Below are 26,609 nucleotides of genomic sequence, written 5' to 3'. Positions count from 1 at the left end.
GCTTTACTTTGATTCTCCCGCTTTGCTGCTGTGGATCGTAGCTTTAGATCTCATGAACAGTAAGTTGGCTCCGCCTCCTGTAGCTTGTATATATTTTCTTGTCTTTCTTGCACGGTGCTTCACTGACAGCCATATTTGTTGAATCAAAACCTCCAGTGTCGACAGTCATAACCATCATGATAATACTCGTCTAGCTTCTAGTACTTGTAGCAGTAGATTTCCCATTGTCTCTCATCTTTCTCCCATCGTTGTACTTTTCACCCTCATTATATCACAACCATCCACCTAATATATAAGTCGAATAAATAATTGTAAATATATTTGACTTGTCTGAGAACAGAGCTCAATAGTTTTAATCTCATTTGATCATCTTCATAGATATTCTACATGTTTTGCAGTTAATCTATAATTGCACATTCCCGTGTTCAAGGTTTAACAGGAACACTTTTTGTTGTTTACACATAAAACCATATACTGTACATCAGATCAGTGGTTCCCAACCAAAAGCTTGAGACCATCCCTGATTTCTCCTTATTTAGCTATTCTTTATAGTGTCACCTTGTGGCTTAAAGGTGCAGTCTGCAACTCTTAGATCCCCTCTCTCCTCCTCCCTCCTCGCTGCTCTCTTGCCCTGCCTCCAAACTTTTCAAAGTCCCTCCCTCAGAGGAGCTAATAAGCTAATGTTAGCCAGACAGCAACATCACAGTAATATAACATGCTCTGTTAAAAACATATTAAAAGCATATTACTACAGCGCTTCCCTCTCTCGATGTCCACACACCTCAGCAGAAGCAGCAACAACACAGTGTCACACACAGCAGCTCACATGGAGGCTGCTGCGCACACATTAACAACACATGCACTACAGAGTTCTAGTGTAACAATTACAAATCAAACATAATGTAAATAAAGCAGCAGTAATTAAATTGCAAGCAGAAAAGTCGCTAATTCCGTCTTCTACTCCTCCAGAACATACGCTGTAAAAAAGACGGCACTACAGCCTTTGGAAAGGGGCGGGTCCTGTGAGCAACAGCTGTCAGACAGTCCATCAAACACAATCCTGGCTCTGAAGAGTTGCAGACTGCACCTTTAATATTCATTTTTTTTTTAATTCAGTGATTTCAGAACACCTTGCAACAGATGAACTACTAAAGTTTGTCTTGTTAAAAAAGGCAAGACAAAAAAGACCATTACAGTTTGGTCCCAGGGGTAAATAAATAACCTACACAATATGTGGCAGATGGACATTTGCTTAGATATTGTTGCTGCTGAACTGTATTACTGTTGCAATACAGATAAACAAAACAATGTTAAAACCAGTTTGAGTTCAAATGAAAAGACTGGCTACTTACTGGATATGCAGGTAAAAGCTCAAGTTGGTTCCTTTTGTGATGAACACTGTTTTTTAGGAGATTCCCAACCTTTTTTTTCAGACTTGGACTGATTGCATGCAGAGAAAATGCTCAGCGTGTTTGTGGAAATAAAATGATTCTCTGCAAGAACAATCATAAATAACGTTGTATTGTATTACCTGCAAATTATTATACATTTGCATTTAATTGGTTTGCTGTTAAACATTGTGCTTTATTTATTGTCGTAGTTGACTAATAACTTCAACATTTCTGTAATGAAATTAAATGAACATTGTGTATGAACAGACATGTGCAACTGGCAGCCGTGGGGGCCAAATGTGGCCCTCAGTTAACAAATCCCCAAAGTGGCACAAAAAGCACACATAAAGCATCGACTGCAAATACATAATTGCAAAATACAAAAACACAATAGAAATGCACAAAAATGACTCCAAAATCACACTTAGCGACAACAAAAACACACAAAGTGACTCGTAAAATACAAAAACAAGAAAAATCTACTTAATGACTGAAAAATATGCAAAACACCATCAATACACAAAAGGTCAGAATACACAAAATACACAGAATGACTTACAAAAACAGCAGATAAATACACAAAAAGGACAACAAAAACACTCAAAACTACAGCAACAGCATTTCCTGTATAAATGCTCAGATCAGACAGTCACAGTTGTGTGGCCCCTGCTGTTAGACAGGTGGCCCTTCTCTTTGTTAGAATTACAAGTGTTGAGTAAAAACATGTGGCTTTATTTGGAGAGAAATCCACCAAAGTGATTCAGACACAAAGCAGGTCCCAGGTCACATGATTTACAGCATGAACAGCAGACGTGGTGAGAGTGGGGAATTTAAAGGGGCAGCTGAGGGAGACTTGGATCACAGTTGAGAGGTCTCAATGCTATGTGGCTTTATATGACGAAATGCCCCGGTAAAAAGGTTGACAACCCCACATTCTTACCTGGCACTTTAGGGATTGTATAGGATGCTTACTTTAGAGACGATAAAACTGAGGAGTAAAGGGAAAAATCTATCCCTGAGGGCTCCAAAAGCTTTAGGCAATTTCTTTTGTGCCCTTTAAATCTTTTATTGGGCCATTTTTGACTTCAAACCTTATCACTAAGGCTAAACGTATTTGAAATATTATCCAAGTATTGTCCCTAGTGCTTATCCATAAAGTCATGAGGGATGGTCAAAGGGCGCACATTTTGGGAACCACAGCTCTCTCATACACCATGTGCATTAAGACCAGTATACTTTAATATCACAACCTGTGTTCAACTTGTTCTTTCTTCTTGTTTTTGTTGCCTTAGTTGAGCAACTGCCCACCATCACAGCTCAGTCACCCAGCTCCCTCATCGCCTTCCCTTTCGATGAGAGCTTCCCTATTACATGTGAAGCCAAAGGGAATCCCCAGCCTGCGTGAGTACAAAGGCTAAAGTTTTACAATCCAGTTGGTTTGGAGCTTTGTTAAAAAAAAAAAGAAAAAAAAAAAAAAGTGCATTCACCATTTGTGGCTGAAAGACTCAACATTTCCATACTGACTTTCTTTGTGTAGGTTCCGATGGACAAAGAATGGCGTGGAATTTGACCCCTTTCTCGACCCTCGCCTGATGAAAGAGGAGAATTCTGGGACCTTTGTGATTCCCAATAAAGGGAACCTTACAGAATACGAGGGAAGCTACCGCTGCTATGCCTCAAACAAACTGGGGACTGCAATATCGAAGGAGATAGAGTTCATTGTGCCCAGTAAGTAATCTTCATCAGTATGTGTGCAAAGTGCTCTGCTACAGTGCTTGCAAAAAACGGTGTTCAATGAGACTCCCACTCTCTCTATTATGGGATTTTTAATGCATGAAAGGCCTTCCACCAAGAGCTCAGTAGCACTGATAAGGCTCAGATAGTGGCAGTGATGCCCGTTTAGTCTCTGTGACGAGAAGGTACAAACATCATCTGTCAGACTGGAAATCTTATTTCCCGTTAGTTTGCTGCCATCTGCTGGAGCAGAAGTTAAGTGCAAGCTTTATTAGAGATGAATGTAAGATGAGCCACAATTAGTCATTTGCTCCAATTCACAGGGTAAATTAAAGCTGCTGGTGCCAGTTTTCCATCCAATAGCCAGTGTCCCCTCAAAAAACCAAAATCACATTTCTGGGGTGGTCATCGATTGAAAGTTTATCTAAATCAATGGCAGATGTTGATATTGTGGCTTCAACAGAAACAAAAAAAATATTTAATTGTCTCGCGGGCGGACGTCATATTACGAGGAACAAACCAGAACAAAGATGACGTCTAGTAAATCACTGGCTTAGAAACGCATGAAATCGTGGTAAGAATGACTTAAAACGCTTCTTAAAGAAACTTTTACACTTCATCGTGTCTTTGCATTTGTCTAGAGGATTCCGAATCCCACAATGTGATGCGCAAAACTTTTCCGTAGTTCAAGTCAAATGACTATGTAGCAAAATTCCAATGTTTGTGAGTAAATTATCTTGTTTTTCAGAAGAAATAGCTTTCATTTATTGATTTATGAGGCCTAAATTATGTCTTCTGTTACACTATTTGTGTTTAAAAACAGTATTAATCTCCAACAGCTTTAACTCAAATCGATCACGTCTTTTTTTTTTTTTCTGAACAACAATAAAATGTATGTATTTTGCAGTGACGTGCCGTGACCACTAGGGCTGGGTAGGCACGTTGCAAATCGAGACCACCAATGACAATTTCATTTTTTTCTGCTGTCAAGTGTTAATTCAATTCAAATCAATTTTATTTGTATAAAGCAATTTCCAACAAAGTCATCTCAATGCGCTTATCAAAATATAAAATTCATAATAAGAAAGAAAAAACCCAATAAGATCCACATGAACAAGTGTTTAGCCATCTAACAAAATCAACATCATAAACACCATTAAAGAAACATAAACAATTATTTAATATAGCCTCCATACTCTCCAACAAGATATATCTCATTACACGACAGCACATCTGTTGTTTGTGTTGGAAACACAGAAACACAGAGAAAATGACAACTTAGAACATCCTCAGTGAGTAGCATCCACAAAGTCAATCCTTCCTTTTGTACCATTCACTGTGAAAAGTATGAAACATGTTCTGACCTTACCTTTGCTGAAGGTCTGGTAGCTCAGGTGTTGGTCTCTATCTTTCAAAAGCTGTCGTTTTTCCTCAAAACAAAGTTTCTCTATCATCTCTAGCGCTGTCACCCGCCCACTAGTTAAAGAACGTAGCAGCAGCAGTCACGTGTCATCTATTCACTAATGTGATGTGAACTTACGTATAGCATTTAGCATAGCGCAGTTACGTGCAAAGGCAGCTCTCTACGCTGCCTTTACGCGTAAATTGATGTCACATTGGGGACCTGACTGCGCATGCGCAAACACGTAAACTCACGCAATGAGAACGGAGGCAGAAGAGCGACGTGCCTTTGGGAGGGGGCGTGGCCTCCCTCTGCCTTACAGCGGAGCGAAAAAAAAAAAAAAAGACTGCAGCTGTTCCAGGAAATTGCGCTGTTTAGTAATTTGGGCTATGAAATGCACAAAATGCGGACACTTTCAAACTTATAGGTACTGTAGGCTATTGGAAATGGAAAAATAAATAATTTATAATTTAAAAAAAAAAAAAAAAATTATAATTAAATAATCAAAATATCAATTCACCCTTGGGTAGGCACTGCCTACCTTGCCTACCCTGACGGCACGTCACTGGTATTTTGGGTAGAAATTATTTTTCCAAGTTGTCTTGGGTACAGCCTGGTTCAAATGATGGCAGTTTATTTTTAATTTGGGTTGTCCCGATACAACTTTTTCCATTTCCGATACAATGCCGATATTGCATCCTCAAGTATCGATCAATTCCGATTCGATCTCGGTCCAATACAATATCAGTATGAATCGTACATAATTGTATTAGATACTTATTCTAATGTTTGAAAAAGTTGGATCAAGTTATATTATTCAGAGAACAATAGTCAGTAACAGTAGGTATGAGAAAAACTAACCCATTTCTTATTAACCAATGGGTTACATACGTACATAGGAAAAATAACCTAATTAAATCAAGTTTAAAAAAATACATCTTAAATTGGAGATGTTTGAAGCAAACCGATATAATCCGATATTCTTTTAGTTTTTTTTGCTGATATCGAACCGATATCTCATATCAATATCAAACCGAGACACCCTTACCATTCACTCTATCTTTTGTTTCTTTTTAAGGTGAGCCAAAGTTCCCAAAGGAGACTCTTGATCCTGTTGTGGTGGAGGAAGGTCAGCCTTTTATTTTGAAGTGTGACCCTCCAAAAGGCATACCACCCCTGCAGATTTACTGGATGACTATTAGTAAGTATTGTGTGTGTAGTTACAGTATTATTACTAACATGTGTTTGGACATACACTATTCAGGCTGGCTTTATCGGATGACTCTGCTTGTTTGAAGGAGACAAGAATTTAGCCATATTTTTTTTTTCTTAAATCTTGGCTTTTAAGTCCTTTATGTTTGTAAAGTAAACACTTTGCTCTCACATTGTACTAAGAAAGGATGTTTGTAAGTCATGTATCTGTCACGTTGTGGTAAAAAGTTGCATTACAAGGCTGGGAAGACTAGCAGGAGAGATGTTTATCTGGTCGTTTTATTAGAAGTGGATATTGTAGCTACTGCAATGCAATTAAACATTCATCAGCAGAATAAGTAAATATTACTCAGTCCCAGTAGGTAGCACAATAATAGTAAGAAATACGTAAGGTTCACCAGTTTTCAGAAATTGGTTACAAACCATTCCCATGTCAGGCATGCATGATGTTGCTTTGTACTAAAATGTACTTAAAGGCACCATATTTATTTAATTGCCTTTAAAAAATGGGACTATTTTACATTTTTTAGATCCTCTGCTCCACCATGTTGAAATCACATGATTGATGACATCACACGGCCCTATTGCTGGCAAACATCCAATTGTTTTCTATTGGAGTGAAGCATTTAGCCTGCTTTTTAGATTGTTTAGCTTTTTAGACTGTTTTGGTTAAAATGCTAACTTGTGCTGGTTTTGGCTGCTCTAAAAAAAATCTGGAAATGTTAAAGATGCTGATGTAAACTTCTTTAATTTACTGAAAGAGAATAAAAACAGCTGTTATCCAAAAAAAAAAAACCTGTGGTTCCAACTTCACGGTTTCGTGGTATATAATGAAGCAGAGAAGAAGAGCTCTCCTAAGGGGCCTTTACTCTGCCTTAAACGGTGTTTCCTTGATACTCTGATGGCTGACGTTAGCAAGTGATCATGGACTGTTGAAGATACACAACCCCTGAGGATAGAAGTCCTTTTTGGTGGGAGTTCTTCAACATTTGAAGTTTTTCCACAATAAATGTCGCCCTCTCATACACAAAGAAAATAGGGTTTAGGAGTATTCAGCTCAATAGAACAGCAGAAACCATGAACACAGAAATAAACCAAACCACACTTAGAGCGTGCACACCTTCACTCATAGAAATACTTGTATTTGTCAAATGAATGAACCAGTTTACCAAAGTACACACTGACACAGGCAGAAAGCTACAGAGGCATACAGATACAGATGTTTAAGATCTGTTAATGTAGTATGCATGTCATGTACTTTAACCCTCCTACTATGCTTGGAGTCAATTTGACCCCATTCAATGTTTATCATTCAAAAAATAATAGTTGATTTCATTTTTTTGCTTCATATTTAATGCCTTTTCCTGATTTGATGTGTACAATTGATTTAGCGTTACATTTTCATGATGATATTTATTTCAATGTGCTGAACACATTAAACGCATTAGTGTTCCCCTCGGGTCAATTTGACACCAAACTGTTTTAACTATGTGAAACGTATCTGTCTGTGTGTCCCATGTCTGACCTTACATCCCCACACCTGCAGGTGCAGAATTCATAGTTTTGAGTCAATACATAAAATGGGGTGAGGGGGTGGGGTTAGGGGGTGAACCCCAAAATTTAGATGACATGTTTTCAAGATACACAAACTCTAAAACTGCAAGTTTGACCTGATGGTGGCACTATAGGAAAGGTCATATCATAACCACAACTAATAGGGTTCACACTCTTGTGGTCATTAATTTGAGAAGATTTGTTTGAAAACTATTCAAGATAAATTAATTCTAATTTAAAAGTCAGGTCAATATTTAATTATCAAGGGTTTATTAATGTATTAAAAAATGCACAAAGTACCTGAGACAAAAATTGGTCAATAATTTTCCAAAAGTTATTTTCTGGAGACAAATCTCCCTGGGGTCAGTTTGACCCTATGTGTTAGTCATGTTTAATGATAATATGAGGGTTAGTGTGTATAGTTCTACCTGATTATTTTGCTGGACTGTTTGATTAGACTGGTTCTAATCCTGACCACTCTTTCCACACTCAGACCTCCAACACATTGAACAGGATGAGAGGGTCTCAATAGGCCTGAATGGAGACCTTTACTTCTCCCATGCAGAGGAGAAAGACAGCAGGAGGGACTACTGCTGCTACGCTGCCTTCACCCGTATTCGAACCATTGTTCAGAAGACCCCCATGTCTGTCGTCGTCAAGACGAGTAGGTCTCAAATCTTCTGCTCCTGTTTGATTTTCTTTCATTGGGGTCATTAGTGAATCGCATACCTGCAGAAACACCATCCCAGCCTCACACTGTTGAGTTTATGTGCCTTCACTCAGTTTTTTTTTTGTTGTGAATTTGATCCTGGTAATGTTTGTCGCACCGGTCTCATGCTCAGTGTGTCTGTTTTTGTTTTCATTTTCCTTGGTCTCATTCACCATCATCTCAGAAAAAAATGACAACCCTCAAAGTGGTGAGTTTATAGTCTTTCCAGTGTGTTTTGGTCTTTACACAATGTCTCCCACTTAGTTTGTTATATTCTTTCACAGCCAACGCAATCCCTGAGAGAAGACCCTCTCTTCTGACTCCCTCTGGTGACCGCTCAGAGGTACTGATGGTCAAAGAGGAAGACCTTAAAATGGAGTGTATTGCTGAAGGACTGTGAGTGATCAGATATACAAAAAAAAATCTTTTTTATTTTTATTTTTATTTAACTTTGAGTTAAATTTTAGCAAAAAAAAAACCAACCCTTTTGTTTCCATTCTGTTTGTAATCTAGTTTAAAACACATTTTATGATCTTTTGAAAATTTTGAACATTTATTGTGTTATTATTTACAACTAAAGCAATTAACCCTCCTATCTATGGAAGCCAAAAAATTAATAATTAAATAAATAAAAACAAAATTTTGAAATAAATACCTTTTTGATAAATAACAGACAAATATATAATATGGCTATTCAATTGTAAAATAAGGTAATATTATTATGAAATATGTTTTTACTATTCTCTTAATATGTAATTGTTATTATTTTATTGTAATTAGTTATTCCATAATGATTATTTTAACAATGTCCTAAAATTATTATTTTTTAATTTTTAAAATAATGAAAAAAATAAAAAATAAAAGATTTTATTAAAAAAATAAATACAATTCTAATTTGGGGTGTCATACCCCGTCCTCCACAACGTGGTAAATATCAGTTCTATATTGGCAGGTGTGAGTCGTAAGTCACACAGATACACCCACACGCGTTCTCATGAGTCAGTCAATTCAAGTCAATGTTATTTTGAGAGCATATTTAAAAACAACAGACGTTGACCAAAGTGCTGTACAGAAGTTATAAAAGTTTGCACAAATGAGAATACTGTCGCCCCCCAGTCACCCATTCATATGTCATGTATCAACTCAAAAGCATCAACTCTGCAACACACCTATTTTATGCTTCATCAATTTTACCCATCAAAGTAGGAAATGTGAAATGAAATATGAAGCAATAAGAAAAAAGTCAACTATTATTTTTTGAATGATAAACATTGAATGGGGTCAAATTGACCCTAAGGATTGTAGGAGGGTTAAGTAGATGAATTGACATAAATTGGTATTTTTGGCTTGTTTTGTTGCTCCCTAACATTCCCATCCTATACACGTTCTTCTCTTCTTCACCAGTCCGACTCCACAGGTCGAGTGGGTGAAAATAGGCCATCAGCTTCCTGCCAAAGCAAAACTGGAGAATCATGGGAAGTTGCTGATTGTACCACGTGTTGAACAGGAGGACAGTGGGAAGTACGTATGCAAGGCCAAGAACCGACTTGGAGAAGCCGTGCACTATTTTACAGTGAGAGTGGACGGTAAGTGATGAGTCTTCATCTTATCTACTAACACTCAAAATGAAATTCTTTGTTCAGCTTGTATTAATAATCAGACGTAAAGCTGTTAGATGCTCCTTGTTTGTAAAAAGGTAAATGGACTTGATTTTTTAAGCACTTTAAATCTCATAACAGTAATCCCAAAGCGCTTTATCAGCAACATTCACCAAATAAATGGGACAGAGCTGCCATGCAAGGCACTAATTTACTACTGGGAAAAACATAAGGTTCAGTGTCTTACTGTTCACAACTCTGTGATTGATAATCTTCCATTTTATTTGTTTTTTTTTTTTGTTTTTAATTAAAAAATAAATAAATAAAATAAAAAATTAAAAAAAAAAAAAAAATATATATATATATATATATATGTTGGATATAACAACAGCACATTGAAAAAATCTACTTTTTAATAAAGATGATGTCATCACCTCTAATGTTCTGTGTCAGCCTTGTCTCACAGAGGATCATAAAACTGTCACATAAAAGAATAGATCTGTTTTTTCGTGCTTGCCAAGACAATTTTATCATTTTCATGCTGCTTGGAACAAATGTCAAACTGAAGTTATTGCCATAACTGTAACCCTGAATAAAATGTTCTATTCAGCTGTAATTAAGGTTGAAAAATGAAACAATATCAAACACCTTTTTTGTGAAGTGTGTTAGCATGTTCATTGTGTTAGCATGCACGAAACAATAGAATAATTAACGTGTGTTGATACAGCATCTTTAAAGTGTCCTTTCTATAAAGCTAGCCACATGCTCACCATTAACACCCTTCCATCCTCTGTTTTGAATTGATTTACTTCTCATAGCTACATTAACTCATTCAGTGCCATTGACGTAATATGACGTCAATTGCGTTTTATCACGGAGATTACTGAAAGACACCCTGGTCGAGGTCCCTCATTAATATCTAAGCCAGGGGTGTCAAACTCCAGTCCTCGAGGGCCGGATTCCTGAGACTTTTAGATGTGTCCCTACTCAAACCCTCCTGTTGGAGACCAATGTGTTGTGATCAAGCTCTGCAGAAGCATGATGACGAGCATCATTTGATTCAGGTGTGTTGGAGCAGGGACACATCTAAAAGTCTGGGGAATCCGGCCCTCGAGGACTGGAGTTCGACACCCGTGATCTAAGCTGTAGCGTGATGTAGTGACCAACTGTGCCCTGAATGTGGCAGCAGCGCACCTTCAGATGATAGATTAGCTACTGATGCTACCATTAGCTAACGAAGAAGAAGCAGGCACGAGGGAGATTATGGCGCTATGAAGTAATATTATGAAGTATCCAGCAGCTCACAGCTCCACATACTAACACAGAACATGTGTGGACCTGAGTGGAACCATCAACTAACCAGGCTAAACGGGTCATCTCTGCGTGTCGGGAGGAAGAGGAAGTTACGTCTGTGTGATTGACATGGCGAGGAGATCCAAAATACAATAAGCAAAACATTCAACTGTGAGCCAGATAGCAAAATAATTATTATTTTGTGCTCCAAAGTTACTGACAGATTTTTTTTTAGAAAAAGCCTATTTTCTCAGCTTTTTGCACTGAAACTGGTGATTTGTGTAAAACTTGCTCTTTTCAACTGCTGAATATGAAAGGAATAAACAAGCTACAATTTTTATTATATTTTTTAGATTTTTTTTTGGATGAAAGTAGAGACTTTAATCTTTCAGAATATGGTTTCTGATAGTCATAGTACAAAATATCCATCCATCCATTTTCTTACCCGCTTATTCCCATTTTTAACAGGGTCGCGGGGGTCTGCCGGTGCCAATCTCCGGCTCTCATAGGGTGCTTGGCGGGGGTACACCCTGGACAGGGCGCCAGTCCATCACAGGGCAACAGAGACACAGACAACCATTCACTCTCTCATTCACTCCTATGAGCAATTTAGAGACTCCAATCAACCTTACAGTCATGTTTTTTGGATTGTGGGAGGAAGCCGGAGTACCCGGAGGAAACCCACGCAGCACGGGGAGAACATGCAAACTCCACCCCAGGGCTTGAACCCAGGACCTTCTTGCTGTGACGCGGACGTGCTAACCACTAAGCCACCGTGCGCCCTAGTACAAAATATGCTATGGGTATTTAAAAACCAGTCAAAATGCTCTAAAACGGCTGGCACTGAGGGGGTAGAAATTCTGCAAATGGCTGGCACTGAATGAGTTAAGTGTAAGGTGTAAGAAAAGATGATTTGTTGATATTTTGCAATATTTCACTTCACGATTATTGTATCAATCCAAAAAATGTCCCAATCGATTTTTTAAATCATGGATTTAATTTAACATTTAATTGCAATAAAATATACATACGTAGCACGTAAATGCCCGGTCACTAGGTGGCAGTGAACCACATCACACCTTGTTATTTTACCTCATTCCTCAATGTATTTTTAGCTTGGAAGTTGATTGCACTTGATTTTGGGCACTTTTGAAGATGTATGTGGTTAATCTTTTTTTTTTTCTTAGAATTTAAGAACTTAACAGAATCAGAATCATTTGTAGAAGCAAAAGTTTAACCTTTTTGAAAAATGTAATATAACAGTATCAGTCTGTATCCAGTAAAAGGTGACCATAATAAGCTCTAAATCGACTGATAGGTAGACGTGGGGCAGTGAGGAGAAGACTTTATGTGAAGGTGGAAACTTATCAGTTGAAACACGGATGTCTCCGTTAAAGTGAACAGAAGTATATCAGTCCACCTACCTGTCCGCTCTGATTGGCCAAGTCATCTGAAGGGCACCCTCATCAGCCAATAGAGTGCGGCCTATGTGACGATGCAGCCTTTGTATGGATTTTCCGCGGAAAATGGCTAAATTGTTGGAATGCGGCCAAAAAAGTGGTGCGCGTTATAGTCCAGAAATTACGGTATAATGTATTGTGACATGCAAATCGTAAATCATATTGTATCGTCAGAGTCATGGCAATGCACACCCCTAATTGATAATTGTAATGAACTGTACAGTACGTAACACATGTAAATCAAGGTGTAGGCAACAGGTGGGTCAAACAGAAGGAATTGAAAAGACCAAAATATTCCTTAGCTTAAGTTAGCAAAGCTAGCCAAAAATTCCTTTTGCATTTGTATGCCAGGGCTTTGCTTTCCCACCTGTGTCTATATAACATTGACATTGTTGGTTTGATGCCCTCTTTCTGACAGAGTCTCCAGAATGGCAGTTTGAGCCAGAGAGTCAGCTCAGCATGATCGGCTCAGACGTGCTCATCAAGTGTTCTGCCAGTGGGATTCCTCAGCCCACTACCACGTGGAGCGTCAACGGAGTTCCTCTACACGGTCAGTCGCCCCGACAGAGCTGCCCACTTCTCAGTGTTTGCATTTAAGACGCCATGATACCAAAATAGTTTTAATATAGATGCACAAAAATGTGTTCAACTATTTTCATGAATAGCTAAAATTAGCTTGGTAGCGTGTTAGCAAGCCTTCAGCACAGCTGGCTGATTACATGGACTAGACTCAGGTGTGTTCGATCCATGGTTGGGGTCAATTACATTTTTCAGTTACAATTATGTTTTCAATTACCAATGTTCATTTACAATTCAATTACGATTACAGTGACCAGCATTTTTTCAAATGACCTAGTAAAAGTGAACCTTCCTCTTGTGCTAGCTTTCTGTTAGCATTTCTTATGATAACAGGTCCTAAATCAGCTGTAAAATACACTGAAAACAAATATTTTATATGTTTATGTTTTTGGTGTGGGTGTCTGAGTCTTTTCTGTGTCAGTATACCCCTAGATTCCAATTTTTTTTAATGGTAAAACCTGGGAAAGCTTGATATGGAATATAATTTAATAATTGTTAACTACATATGTTTAGAACTGTAACATGGTTCCGCAGTTTAGCGTTAAATTATAATTGACAATTTTTGTAGAACTTTTTTGACAATTACAATGTCAATTATCTAAACTCAATTATAATATAATTATGATTACAACAGCAACAGTTTTTTTAAATTACAATTGCAAATATAATGATGCCATATTTGTAATTAATTATCAATTGTGCGATTACAAAGGCAATGTTATCTGCAATGGTATGAGTTTGATGTAAAAGGCTGCACAGAAATAGTATTCTGGTGTATTTAATAGAGGTGGAGCTCCAATGTCTTGCTAATATTTGAGAGCTGTGCTGCATTCAAAGGGTTTTATTTAGAAAAAAAAAAAAAGCCTTTGAATGTTTCAGAGATAGTTTGACAGTTTTCTTATGAAGTCAGATGTTTTATTGTTGAATGGACTTTTTCACTTTTAAAAGTTCAAAAGAGAAGCAAATCTTTACAAGCTGTAGGTTAGAAAATGCAACAGCTGATACTAATGCAACACAGAATCTCCTGTTGAACATACCATTCTCAATCATTGGCAGGTGTTAAGTTTTAGCAAACACATGATTCAGCAAGCTAATACAGTTTTTAATATTTTTGTTAGTATGTTTTTGATTTTTATACATATGATCATGTGGTCAACATGGAAAAAATAAAACATTAGCCATTCCTCCACATGAGGGGGTAAGTATGGAGGAAGAATAAAGGAAAATATTATGTTAATAATGACCAGACTTGCTGCAGAATATGAAAGAAACCCTGGAAATACCTAAAATTAGCATGTATTGCATTTATAGGTTCAATATCTACAAGTGTATCATTACATTTTCCAGAAATAACATTTAGAAAGTCACTTGTCACTTGAAAAGTTTTCCCCTTTCAAGCAGGTGAGTGATATATGTTGTTTATGCTTCGCACACTGTTTAATTTGTGTAAAGTATAAAGGCTACTACTTGAGTAATTAGTTTTATACTTTAAACCCCAAAACTGCTTATTTTTCAGCTAAACACAAATGGATTTGGGTATGAAGTTGTGTTGTTTGTTAAATCTTGTCCAACTCCGGACATGAATCTTTAATTGTACTTAAATGTGTGTGTGTGTGTGTGTGTGTGTGTGTGTGTGTGTGTGTGTGTGTGTGTGTGTGTGTGTGTGTGTGTGTGTGTGTGTGTGTGTGTGTGTTTGTGCGGGTGCGTGCGTGTGTGTGGGTGTGTGTGGGGGATATGCATTTTCGTTAAACGTATTGGATTCTATTGACTAAACTGTCAACTTCAATTTAATTAAACGCAAACCTGGGGTAAGGTGTTACAGTTCTACGTGGTTTAAAATGATTAAATTAGGTTTCATATCAACTTTTCCCACTGTTGGTTTTCTTGAGGATCATTTTGCCATTAAAAAAAATAATAAATCTACGGGTATACTAACACAAAAAAGGCGAAGACACCCACACCAAAATACCAATATTTTCATGGATGAGGAAGCCTAACAATGTAACTAAAATATGAGAAAACAAATTGCATGATAGATAATATTTTATTGCGTATTTTACAGCTGATTTAAGACATGGGTCAAAATTGATGTTAACAGTAAGCTAACACAAGAGAAAGCTTATGTTTTATGGGATTATTTATTAAAGGCTCAGTAATTGTTAATAATGTAATTTGAACTTCAGAACTTAATTGTAATTCACTTTCAGGGGAATACTAATAATAATAACTAATAATAATAATAATAATAATAATAATAAACAGCGCCGGTCACAGTAATCATGATTGAGTTGTAATTGAGCATAGATAATTGAAGACAGAATTGTAATTGAAAAATGTAAATAACCCCAACCCTGTGGAAGTTAATATAGCATAGATTTTATAGTGTAGACCAGTGGTTCTTAAACTTTTTTGGCTCAAGTACCCCCTTTCTTTTTTCTGAATCCAAGTACCCCCTTTGTCCAACATCAACATTTTGCTGAGGAAACTATTTAAAAACAACTATAGATCATAATTATAGAATGAACGAGTAATAACACACATATTAAATAATCTCATTTTGTGGATAAGTGAAAAGAAACAGTAATTTAAAAATATATATATAATGTAATAATAATTAAAAGATTTTTCTGAAGTTTCAGGCAATCCCACATGGGGTCCCGACCCCAAGGTTGAAAAACACTGATTTAGTGCCTCCTGAATAGATTTATTTCTATAGTTGTGATATATTCCTGTCATCTCACGCCCGGTGTGGGACACTTTATTTGTTAATTTTCCACTCCCTCTCTCTCAAGTACCCCCTGTAGGGCCATCATGTACCCCTAGGGGGGCACGTACACCCATTGGAGAAACACTGGTGAGAATTGGGTGTGTCTTAACTGCTCCAGGAAACCCTGCGTGTAATCAAGGCATTTTTTGTAATTCCAACTTTGTTTCACGTCTGCTAAAACCTCAGGTTTTTAGTTATTCTTTAAACTATTGTGAAAATGGCTCAGTTTACCAGAAAGCACCAGGAATCTGGAATACTGGAATCCAGTCGCCAGAATTTACTGGGAGCGTGATGTGTCAATCAAAAGGTAGGATTTAAGATGAGCATTGATGATATCACTGAGGTTATTTCTGTTTGATCTGTTGCAGAGTCTCCAGCAGCCAATAGGAAGGCGTTTGATGATACGATCGTTCTACATAACGCTAAGGCCTCTGACAGTGCAGTCTATCAGTGTGAGGCTTCAAACCAACACGGGTCCCTTCTTTCTAATGCAAACATCATGATCATGAGTAAGTATGACACTTTCATTATAGTGATCCACAGTTTCCATCAGTTCCACCATCAGCCCATTCTCTTGTAAGTGAAAATACAATACACACAAAGTGTTTGCCTCACACTGCTTGAAAGTCAGATTTGGCCCACGGTCACCGGGGGAACTGTTTGATGGATGTGAGTCGGAGCGCTGCCGCTCAGTCCCGTACAGCAGTGTGTAAGGAAAGGAGTTGGTCCACATGCTATACTCTTTCATTCTGACTGTTGGTTCTCCCTGAGGAGCCACCAGCGCTGTTCTCTGCCATTTATATGCTAACAAGTCCCTCTCTATTCCATGCTGATTCCGATGCTATAAGACAAACGCGCTGCTTTAAAAGAGAAGATTAAAAAAAAGAAAAACCCAATGACTGAATGCTGCCTCGCCTCGCATCACAATGCCTTACACTCTGGGTTTGGTCCCCATGACACAGGACCTAAAAAAACAGGACAGTCTGGGAGTCTTTTAGACAATTAAGTGTGACCAGCTTTTTAATTGGAGGCTTAGACTCATGGCCCTACTTAAGGCAAAAAAGTCGATTTCATTGATTTAGCGAATTTGTAGATAAAAATTATTTTTATTTTGCAAATTCATATTTATTATTATTATTATTATGAGGGCAAAGTTTATTATTTTTTTTATTGTGATGTTATATGTTATAGAATATGTAGTGTGACCCTTAGTGTACTCTAAAAAGACAAAAAGCCTTTATTTAGCGTAAATTTACATTATAACTCAAATGGAAAGAAAATTCTAACTATTAATTATAACACGTAATAGGGCTGGGCAAAAAAAATCAATTTAATCGATTTATCGAATTTGCAGATAAAAACGATTTTTATTTTGAAAATTCGAGTTAAAAAAGAAAAAAAAAATGTTTTACATTATTTTTTCTCACCACAGTTTTTTCTGACTTTTTTCATGTTCCGTCTTTGTGAGTTACCGTAGCGCGATGTGAGCCAACTCCCTCATTGTTTACATGTGTTTACTCTTTGAGTAGGCTATACTGTATGTGTGCCACAGGCATGTTTAATTTTTTATTGGCAATATGCTGAGATGCTAAGGGAAAAGTTTATTAATTTTTTCTATTTCTTTATTGTAATCTTATATGTTATGAAATATGTAGCTATCTGATTTCTCAATCAGAAAATTGAAGCTACTATGAAGTTGCTGTTGCACTTTTGTTTAAACCTGGGTTAAAGCTTGAACTTGTTGAATGACAGAGAATCATTTACTTTTTATTTTTTGATTGTTCTATGCATTTTAACTCTTGAGGACAATCACAGCAATAAAGTCGCACCTTTGACAATATATCTGATACTCATTTTTAAGTGCATTAAAAAAAAAAAATGAGAAAATTCAAGCAAAACTAAAAGTTTTCTTTAAAAAAACAGAGATTATTTTTTAGGCAAAATCACCCATTCCTATCTCTACTAAAAGTGTGCATTGCCATGAATCTGACAAAAAGATACGATTCACGATTTGCATGTCACGATACGATATATATATAAAGATACATCCTGATACTAAACAATATGATATACATCGCGATATATCGCAATATCAATAATTACAAATTTCACCTTTACATGTAAAAAATGGTATGAAACCCAATTTATTTCATTTTTTAAAAAGTAAATGGCAACTAACTTATTCAAGTACCAATTTCAAGAGCAAGTGCTGCTACAATAGATTCTGTTAAGTTCTTAAATTATTGAAAAAAAAAAAAAAAGTAACCACATACATCTATAATAGTACCCAGTATATTTTATGGAAATAAAATGCAATCAACTTCCAACCTAAAATACATTGAGGAGTGAGGTAGTTTAACAAGGTCTGATGTCATTAAAATACTTGATTAAAGAAATTGATTTGGACATTTTTTGGATCGATACGATAATAGCGTGTTGAAATATCACAATACATCATCCTTAGGCCTTACTCAGCTATTATTATACTGATTGTTTTCCATTTTGATTAAATTTGAATGTTTTTCTAATTGTTGAGCAAAAAGGAGGGTTTTAACTTTAGAGGGAAACTAAATTCGAAACAACATTATGCTCGGACCAATTTAAAAAGATTTCCATTTGTGGTGTTGTTTTGTGGAATGATCTTGACGAAGTATGAATATAATGCAGTCTTAAAAGAATGTACGATAACACTTTACTTGAATTATTATACATAAAGCTGACATTACGCAGCCATTATTTTGCCACCTGTCATTATCATGAATAAGGTGTCATGAAGGCTGTCATTAAGTGTTGTTTGTTACCCTAACCTGTTGTTAACCTAACCATAACCTTAACCCTACCTAACCTAACTAGATCCCTCCACCCAAAATGTAATTTCTGCCAGATTCTGACCGGCACCTATTTGATTGGATCCAGCACCTCATTTAATTATTATTATTATTATATTTTTTTTTAGCACAGCTGTGCTGTGCTGTGCTGTGGCTGTGTGCTATTATCCCCCTGTACTTAAGTCAGTCGCTGCACGCCTTCATCCCAGTTATTCACTGTGGGTGGTGCAGCCCTGAAATGTGGGCGTTCCCATTCAAATCTGGCTTTACAGGCATTCTCCCATGTGCGTAAGTCTTTTTTCCTTTTACGTGCTTCTAACCCTGGAATAAGTGCAGCGCCCCGATAAGGTGAAACATTATATTGCATTAGAAATATGGACTTAGTTACATTTGAAGCCACATGGACTCATAATATTGCAGAAGAGATTCCCGGAAATAATCGATCCAAAGTGACACTGACACGCTGTCACGGGTGGGGGGAGTCACACAATCACACCAAAGGATTGACCATCAGCGTTACTAATATGTTCACATTTACCAGTTCTAGACGAGACAAAATGTTACATTTCATTATATACTGTATTACCTGTGCTTATCAGCTGTGTGTGTGTGTGTGTGTGTGTGTGTGTGTGTGTGTGTGTGTGTGTGTGTGTGTGTGTGTGTGTGTGTGCTGCTACAGCTCGTTACAGACTCTGACAGATGTCAGACTGATTAAAGTATTTTAACACTGTGTACAACGTAAAGCCAGTTTGCTCTCACTACAAGAGTAAATAACAAGTGAAACATTAATGACAGATGATGATGATGATGATGATGATGATGATGATGATGATGATGATGATGATGATGATGATTGAGTGAGAAAAAGACACTTTAAAAAAAAAATGTATTCCATGAACAACACCCAGCGTTTGTTCCTGGGCCAGATGATTTACAAATTAAGCACTGCCTCCACCGAACCCACAAAATGCCAACATAGCTCCAAATGTGTCATAATGTAGCGACAGCCTATTTGACACTTTATTCATGCTAATGAAAGATAATGACAGCGTAATGTCAGCCTTATGTATAAAGTAAAGTGTTACCAAATGTACAAAAGATATATCTTTGAAAAGTGCAAAAATTAGTATGTAAGTCTGACAGATGTTGATTTAGTTTTAGTTTTTTGTTTTTGTTTTTGTTTGTTTTTTTTTTATTATTATTATTATTTTACTAGCTCGATTGAAGTATTTGTATTGTCCATTTAGTTTAGTTTATTGGATTTTGCATTTGTTAATGGTGAAAAATGGGGGTAGGACTTCACAAGCTTCGGCTTCTTCTGATCTCTTGTCGAACGAGTTCAATGTTTAATATTTTTTTTTGAATTTTATATAGATTTCTATTGAGATTTGTTCATTCATTTTCATCTATTTGTTATTTGTTATTTGTTCGAAATAAAAAAAAACAAATAAATAAATAAACCAACAAATTCTATTCAGGTAAATATTGATTTACTGGCCCTTAACTATACTTCTTCCTTCCAGGTGACCCTATTTTTGCCAGTTGCTGTTGTCTTTAACTTGTTTCCAGACCTTGTGGTATTTCTTTCGATAACCCAGTTGGTGTTTTGATTCTTCCGCCTGGCTTTGCAGATTTGCAGCCTATGATTCTGACACAGGAGGGGGAGAATTACTCGGCCGTGGAGGGCAAAGGAATCACGATGCACTGCAAGGTCTTCAGCTCTCCTCCTTCAGAAATCACATGGTAAGTGTGTGTGTGTTTCTTTAACACACCAGCAGGGAGCAGTAGATCTCAACCATTTACCTTGTTTATATGCTGCTTTTAAAAATATGTAATATATTGTTTTGTGTAGTTTATATTAGTCTAAAATAAACTGAGTAGAAATTAATTGCCATGTGTGTCTGTGGCCTCATTTTCTTTTCTTTTCTTTTTTTCGCTAATGAAGGCAGCAAATAAAACCACAGGTAATCTGAGGATGGACTCTTATTTTCAACTGAATTTTGAAAATGAAATTGAAAAACATTTTGGTTTTGTGAAGCCTTTGAAACGCTTCTACTGGCCAGAGACTTGTTTAATAGTTCCACTTATTATAACATTCTTAAATAGATGCTTTCTGTACTTAAAAGGAATGTTTGCTTTTCCTAAAACGCTTCTTTTTATAATATCCAACTAGAAACTAAAGCAAATCACACATCAAGGTAACTTAAACAGCCTGTAACCAACGTTCTATATTTTGTGACTGATGCAACTAATTGTTCTATACTAACTGCAAAAGATATATGTAATTATGTGCAATTGCTATTTTAAGTATCCTAAACTAAATATAGACATAGATTATTCATAATTAGCTTTTTCAAAATGTACCTTTAAAATAATGATTATTTTATATTTTATGTCTTTTGCATTTATTTATTTATTTTATTTTTTTCCTGAAGCCGTAACACCCACATCCCCCCCTTATCCCACATCTCACGTGCACATTGTGGGTTGCCATTTTTTATACTGCTGCTGCGTTGGGGTTTTTTTGTATTTTGTTGTATTTTTATTGTTTATTTGTATTGTGCTGTGCATATTATATTTTAATTGCTGGTGTTTTTCTATGTATAATGTTTTATACTATTATTCTTTAACTCTATTTATTTTTTAAGGGCTTAACAGGAAACTTGGGAATGTTGCATATTATGACAATTTAAAAAACTTGAGCCCTTGATTTAAACCAATATGAAATACACACAAAGTATTCTACAGTGTATGGATTGATTTAAATGTATAGTGAAGCAGGGGTGGACTGGCCATCTGGCATACCGGGCATCGTCCTGGTGGGCCGTTGACCCCAAGAGGGCCGGTCCAGTGCGCTACGTTTTTTGTTTTTTTTTTGACTAATGGTGGCAGACATGTTAACAGGTGGCCAAAAATGGTCCAAAAGTGGCAAAAAAATGCCAAGAAAAGAGTAAAAAAAATGACTAAAATGGGTCAGAAGCAGTCAAGGGTGGCCAAAAAATGAGCAAATGAAGAGAAACCAGGTGGTATGTAATGGCAAAGGGTAAAATGTAAATGTCCAAAATGTGGCAAACAATAGTGAAAAAGGGCAAAAATGTGGAAGAAAAACAGGGAAAATGTAAGGAAAAAATGAAACAATTTGGACAAAAGTTAGATTATTTGGATGAAAAGTGGCAAAAAAAAATAAAAATTAAGAAAGAACAAAAATTGGATAAAAGTGGCAGGACCTTTCATAAAGGGTCAAAAATGAGACAAAAGAAGTTGTAAAATGGCCAAAGAAAATAGGCAAAGAGGGGTTTAAAATGTTTGCCCTTTTTAAAGTGTAATAACAATTAAAATGAAGACATAAAGAACCATGTTGAACACGTTGAGCATCACTAACTTAATAACGGATTCTACATGGTGTCGCTCAGAACACACCTGTGTTACAAGTCCGTGACATGTATTTTTACAAACTGGACCTTTAACCATCAACTGTTTTCCAGGAGCAGAGATGACTCCTCGGAGTCCCTGGAGGGGCCACAGTTTACTGTCCATGACAACGGGTCACTGGAGATCTACAACGTGGAGAAGGGTGATGCAGCACAGTACACGTGCATGGCTAGAAACACAGAGGGATTCTCTGCCATCAATGCTGCACTATATGTAAAAGGTAGACTTCTCTTCATCTCCTACATGCATTTCTTTTCTGTCTGTTTTTTTGGAATGTAAATAACTTTGGAATGTAATTGTTCCTCTTTGCTAAAGATCCCACCAGAATATGGCAGCCCCCGGAGAACCAGCAGATCCTAATAGGAACGATGGCCCGGCTCTCATGCCTGGCAGAGTACGACAAGTCCTTTAGCGATGACTTTGAACTCCTTTGGGAAAAAGATGATACAGCGCTAAACCTCAACGACACCGAACATTCAAGGTAGGATACAGTATTTCTCTTACTTGATTATAGCAGGAAGACTGCTTTACGTTTACCGCTGTCAATCAATACTGTGTCTCCGTCTCTCTGTCAATAGATTCTTTGTACAGGATGGTGTTCTTCACATTACCAATGTAAGCCACAGGGACCAGGGTGTTTACACATGTGTAGCAAGAAGTCCAGTGGATGAGGCCACGGCCTCAGCTCTGCTAATGGTATTAGGTAAGCTAATCACGTTGGTGCCATGTTAGCAACGCATCAGGCGCCTTTGATCAGGGTTCACTTGACACATTTATGTGGGATGAAATTTCAAGGGAGCCAAAAGTGGATCACAGAAGTGTCGACCTTGTCTTTCTCAGTGACCAGTTTAAGCTCTAATCGTTAAATTGTGGCCTGTAGGATCCCAATTTAAGAAAGCAAAATTTAGTGAGCAAAATAAGTTTGACTTTACGTACTTTTAATTTTCAACTGCCAATGCGGGTGCAAAAGTGGTGAAAAGAGCCAGTTTAAATTGGAGATTTGCACATGAATCTGTTGTGGGAACATAGCATGGCTGAGGAGAATGAATATGACATTTTCAAGTTGTTAGTGAAAGAGGTGAATCATTTTATTATATTTAGATTTTTTTTTTTAATAGATTTTCTTTTTCTATGGTGAGCGACACTGAGTTTGAAAGAACGTCATCACTTACTAATTCTATCTTTTGGCTGTCTTGGGAACGCCTTGAGACCCCAGAGAAGTTCATAGAATTGGCTTTGTATTTGTATTTCTTCCTCCCTCTATTATATTTGATCTATCCATATTGCATATTTGTTATAGGCAAACGTACTCAATAGAAATAGATTGCTTGTGGTATCTTTAATGTTTAACAGATGCAATCCTGATAGGTTAGTGCAGTGCTTCTCACACTTTTTTTGGTACTTTGAATGAACAGTGCCAGCCCTTGGTGCCCCCTTATGGTGTTTTTTTAAACCAAGTAATTGATATTTACATTATTGTTACATTATTATCAGAATCATTTTTAACACTTGCATAGTGGTCTTCATCATACCCACAAAGATGCTTTACATAAGGAGAAAACATGAGCAGAATTACTTTAGACTTTTTTTTTTAAATTTTGATAATAGGGTTTCACATACACACATAAAAGAACACAAACAAGTAAAAAAAGCAAATTTAATTATACTGTACATCTTAGTAAGAGGTTCAAAATACAAATTATTAATATTATTAGAGTAAAGTAAGGCATTGCACAAAAAACAAGATAAATATGAAAGGCTTAATAATAAATTAAAAAAAAAAAAACTAACAAACCAAACAATAATCGAACTTAAATAGCTGCAGCTTGTAGACTTAAGTCATATTGTTATGTTTGCACTTTTATGGAGTTGCTTTTTAAATCTCATTGTACTATGTATAATGACAATAAAGACTTTCAATTCAATTCGAGTGCACACTGTAACTTTGCTTCAAAAAAGAGAGATACATTTAAAGTGCCTACTAGTGATAGTATGGCTCATCAAGTTTAAATACTTATGACTCATTTTTTGTTATTGACATTAATATTTTGTGAAAAGATCCATAACTTCCAGATTTAACATTACAATACTAAAATTTCAGTAATGAACACACATCAACATAAACAATTGCAGTTCGCACATGCATTGCACAGAGAAACTATTTAGCAAAAATAGTGTTATTTTTTAGGTGAGGAATAAAACTCTATTTTTTTTATTGTCATTAAAACTAATTATTAAAGGGGCAGTATCATGGTTTTTTTTCTGACACATAGTACCATTCTATAGCATACGCAAATAACTCAAATTGTTAGGAAAATGCAGCAAAAATTTAAAAAAAAAACATTTCCCTCTGTAGCACACAGTTCATGATGCTTCGATTTGGCCTCTGTCTCTTTAATTAACTCTTTGCCTGTCTGCCATGCACATGAACACTTTAAGTGTTCTTAACACAAAATGTTATTTATTTATTTTTAATGCGTACATAAATGAGTTCAGTAACATAAGCCAGGGGTTTCTTAGAAAAGTATTTGAAATACAGTAAGTAAATTAAAAGCTAAATCTGCAGAGGCGGGTGCTGTGGGCTGGACTGAGGAAGAGAATATAGGAGGGGGGAGGGGTTTCGTCCCCTCCAGCAAAACAGCAGGAAAATGGCTGCTGGCAAGCTATGTAAAGATTATTCAAAAATATGTGAATGACTCTGTGCAACACTGGAGGTATGTTTTTCAGGAGGGAATGACACACTAACATGATACAAAGCTTTAAAAAGTGACTACGGGTCAGCCTTGTGAATGAAGGTGAACTTTCAAGCCCCACAAAAAACACTGAGACAGGGCTTTTGATGGCAAAATTATTATTATTTATCTATCTGGGTCAGAGTTGAATGGATTTCTTACTGTATTTTGGCGTTCCTCCAGGTTTGCTCACATGCAACTTCCTCTTCCTCCCGGACATGCAGAGTGTCACTGCGTTCCCCGTTTCTTTTATTGTTTTATCTCACCATCGCCACATTATCCATGAGTTCCACACATGCTCTGGTCGAGTGTGCGCTGCTGGGAACGTCAACTCTCGTACATAGCGCCATTTTCTGTCTCGTAAATGCCTTTCCTCCTCTCCCCCTTAGTTTAAGTACTTTTCATTAACATTACTAAAAACAATTATTGTACATGTCATTGTTTTTTGAAAAAATCTAAATGTTGTAAATTTACATTATAACTCAAATGGAAAGAAAATTCAAAAACACCCAAAATCGATTTAATCAATTTATTGAATTTGTAGATAAAAACAATTTTTATTTTGCAAATTCGAGTAAAAAAAAAAAAAATAATAATAATATTTTTATTTATTTATTTTTCCCACCACAGTTTTTTTCTGACTTTTTTCATGTTCTCTTTGTGGGTTAACGTAGCTCGATGTGAGCCAGCCCCCTCTTTGTTTACATGTGTTTACTCTGTGAGTAGGCTATATATATGCGCCACAGGCATGTTTAATTTTTTATTCACACTATGCTGAGATGCTAAGGGAAAGGTTTGTTAGTTTGTTTTTAATTGTAATGTTATATGTTGTAGAATATGTAGTTATCTGATTTCTTAATCAGAAAATTTAAGCTACTGTGAAGTTGCTGTTGTACTTTTGCTTTAAAAAAAAAAAGCTCGAAATTGTTGAATGACAGAGCTTCATTTACTTTTTATTTTGGGATTGTTCTATGCATTTTAACTCTTGAGGACAATCACAGCAATAAAGTTGCGCGTTTGACAATATATCTGATGTCTGCAGTCATTTTTAAATGCATTGGAAAAAAAAAAATCGAAAATCTTTTTTTCTTTTTTTTTCGGCAAAATCGCCCAGCCCTAACTCCTAATTATTATGAGATGTTTTTCTATACTACGCTATTATCCCTGACATTTGCTAATCAACACATTACATCCTCTTTCACATTTCTACCAAAAGTAGTTGCCAAGATCACAAGTGAGTCACTCCACCTCTTGCTCTTTTGAAGATGCTGTTTTCACCCAAATGTGTCAAAGAAAAAGATACAAGGTTCCAGCTTGTTCCACATCCTCTTGTTTCCAATATGATCCAGTTGAACATTTCTCACTTTGGCCTTTTCAGTCTTTCTTTCTCTGCAGAGCTTGATGTGTCTCTTCCATTTTTTTTGTTTTTTCCAATCATTCTGCTTTGATGACTTTCAGATGTCCCTGACGCTCCTGAGGACTTGGTTCTATCTGAGCGCAAAAGCAAAAGTGTGAAACTGAAATGGATCCCTGGAGATGATCACAACAGCTCAACCACAGGTAAAAAATAAGAGCTTCCGTGGGTTTCTGAGGAGAAGGAACTTTTTTTTTTTTTGCAATGAATGATGTCAATGTGACATCGAATTCTAAAGCTGCGAGGAACAAATATTATTATTTTTTTTTATCAGATAAAGACATAGAGTTGGCCTCATAGAGCAGGGTTTCTTAAATGGCACTACAAGGGTACTCGGAAAAATTAACAAATTTAAACTTCAAAGTAGGGTTTTTTAATGTTTATTTTTAGTTAAAGATGATAATGATAATATTGATGATGGAAATGATTTTGATTAGAACATGAACAGAAAATACAAGGCTCAGTCTTGGTCCCATACCAGACGGGAGTGACTGGAAATGATCA

The 26,609-nt window shown here is 36.4% G+C and overlaps 1 protein-coding gene across 7 annotated transcripts in view; it reads left to right on the top strand.

Moving 5' to 3' along the window:
* The window catches only part of chl1b (cell adhesion molecule L1-like b), a 150,044-nt gene that overhangs the window by 77,638 nt on the left and 45,797 nt on the right, over positions 1-26,609 (top strand). For 4 of the 7 annotated variants that reach the window (XM_028446719.1, XM_028446720.1, XM_028446725.1 and 1 more), the window contains exons 3-17: positions 42-59; positions 2,684-2,792; positions 2,929-3,119; positions 5,606-5,728; positions 7,787-7,957; positions 8,187-8,210; positions 8,287-8,398; positions 9,407-9,588; positions 12,772-12,903; positions 16,068-16,208; positions 20,159-20,270; positions 22,013-22,179; positions 22,275-22,440; positions 22,538-22,662; positions 26,150-26,251. In XM_028446719.1, coding sequence (XP_028302520.1) covers positions 42-59; positions 2,684-2,792; positions 2,929-3,119; positions 5,606-5,728; positions 7,787-7,957; positions 8,187-8,210; positions 8,287-8,398; positions 9,407-9,588; positions 12,772-12,903; positions 16,068-16,208; positions 20,159-20,270; positions 22,013-22,179; positions 22,275-22,440; positions 22,538-22,662; positions 26,150-26,251 — 1,875 coding nt within the window. The remainder of the gene's footprint in view (positions 1-41; positions 60-2,683; positions 2,793-2,928; positions 3,120-5,605; positions 5,729-7,786; positions 7,958-8,186; positions 8,211-8,286; positions 8,399-9,406; positions 9,589-12,771; positions 12,904-16,067; positions 16,209-20,158; positions 20,271-22,012; positions 22,180-22,274; positions 22,441-22,537; positions 22,663-26,149; positions 26,252-26,609) is intronic. The other 3 variants (XM_028446722.1, XM_028446723.1, XM_028446724.1) reach the window with 3 other exon arrangements.

Source organism: Gouania willdenowi, chromosome 5 (genome assembly GCF_900634775.1).
Source record: "Gouania willdenowi chromosome 5, fGouWil2.1, whole genome shotgun sequence".
Lineage (NCBI taxonomy): Eukaryota > Metazoa > Chordata > Actinopteri > Blenniiformes > Gobiesocidae > Gouania > Gouania willdenowi.
This window is presented reverse-complemented; position numbering and strand designations above follow the sequence as displayed.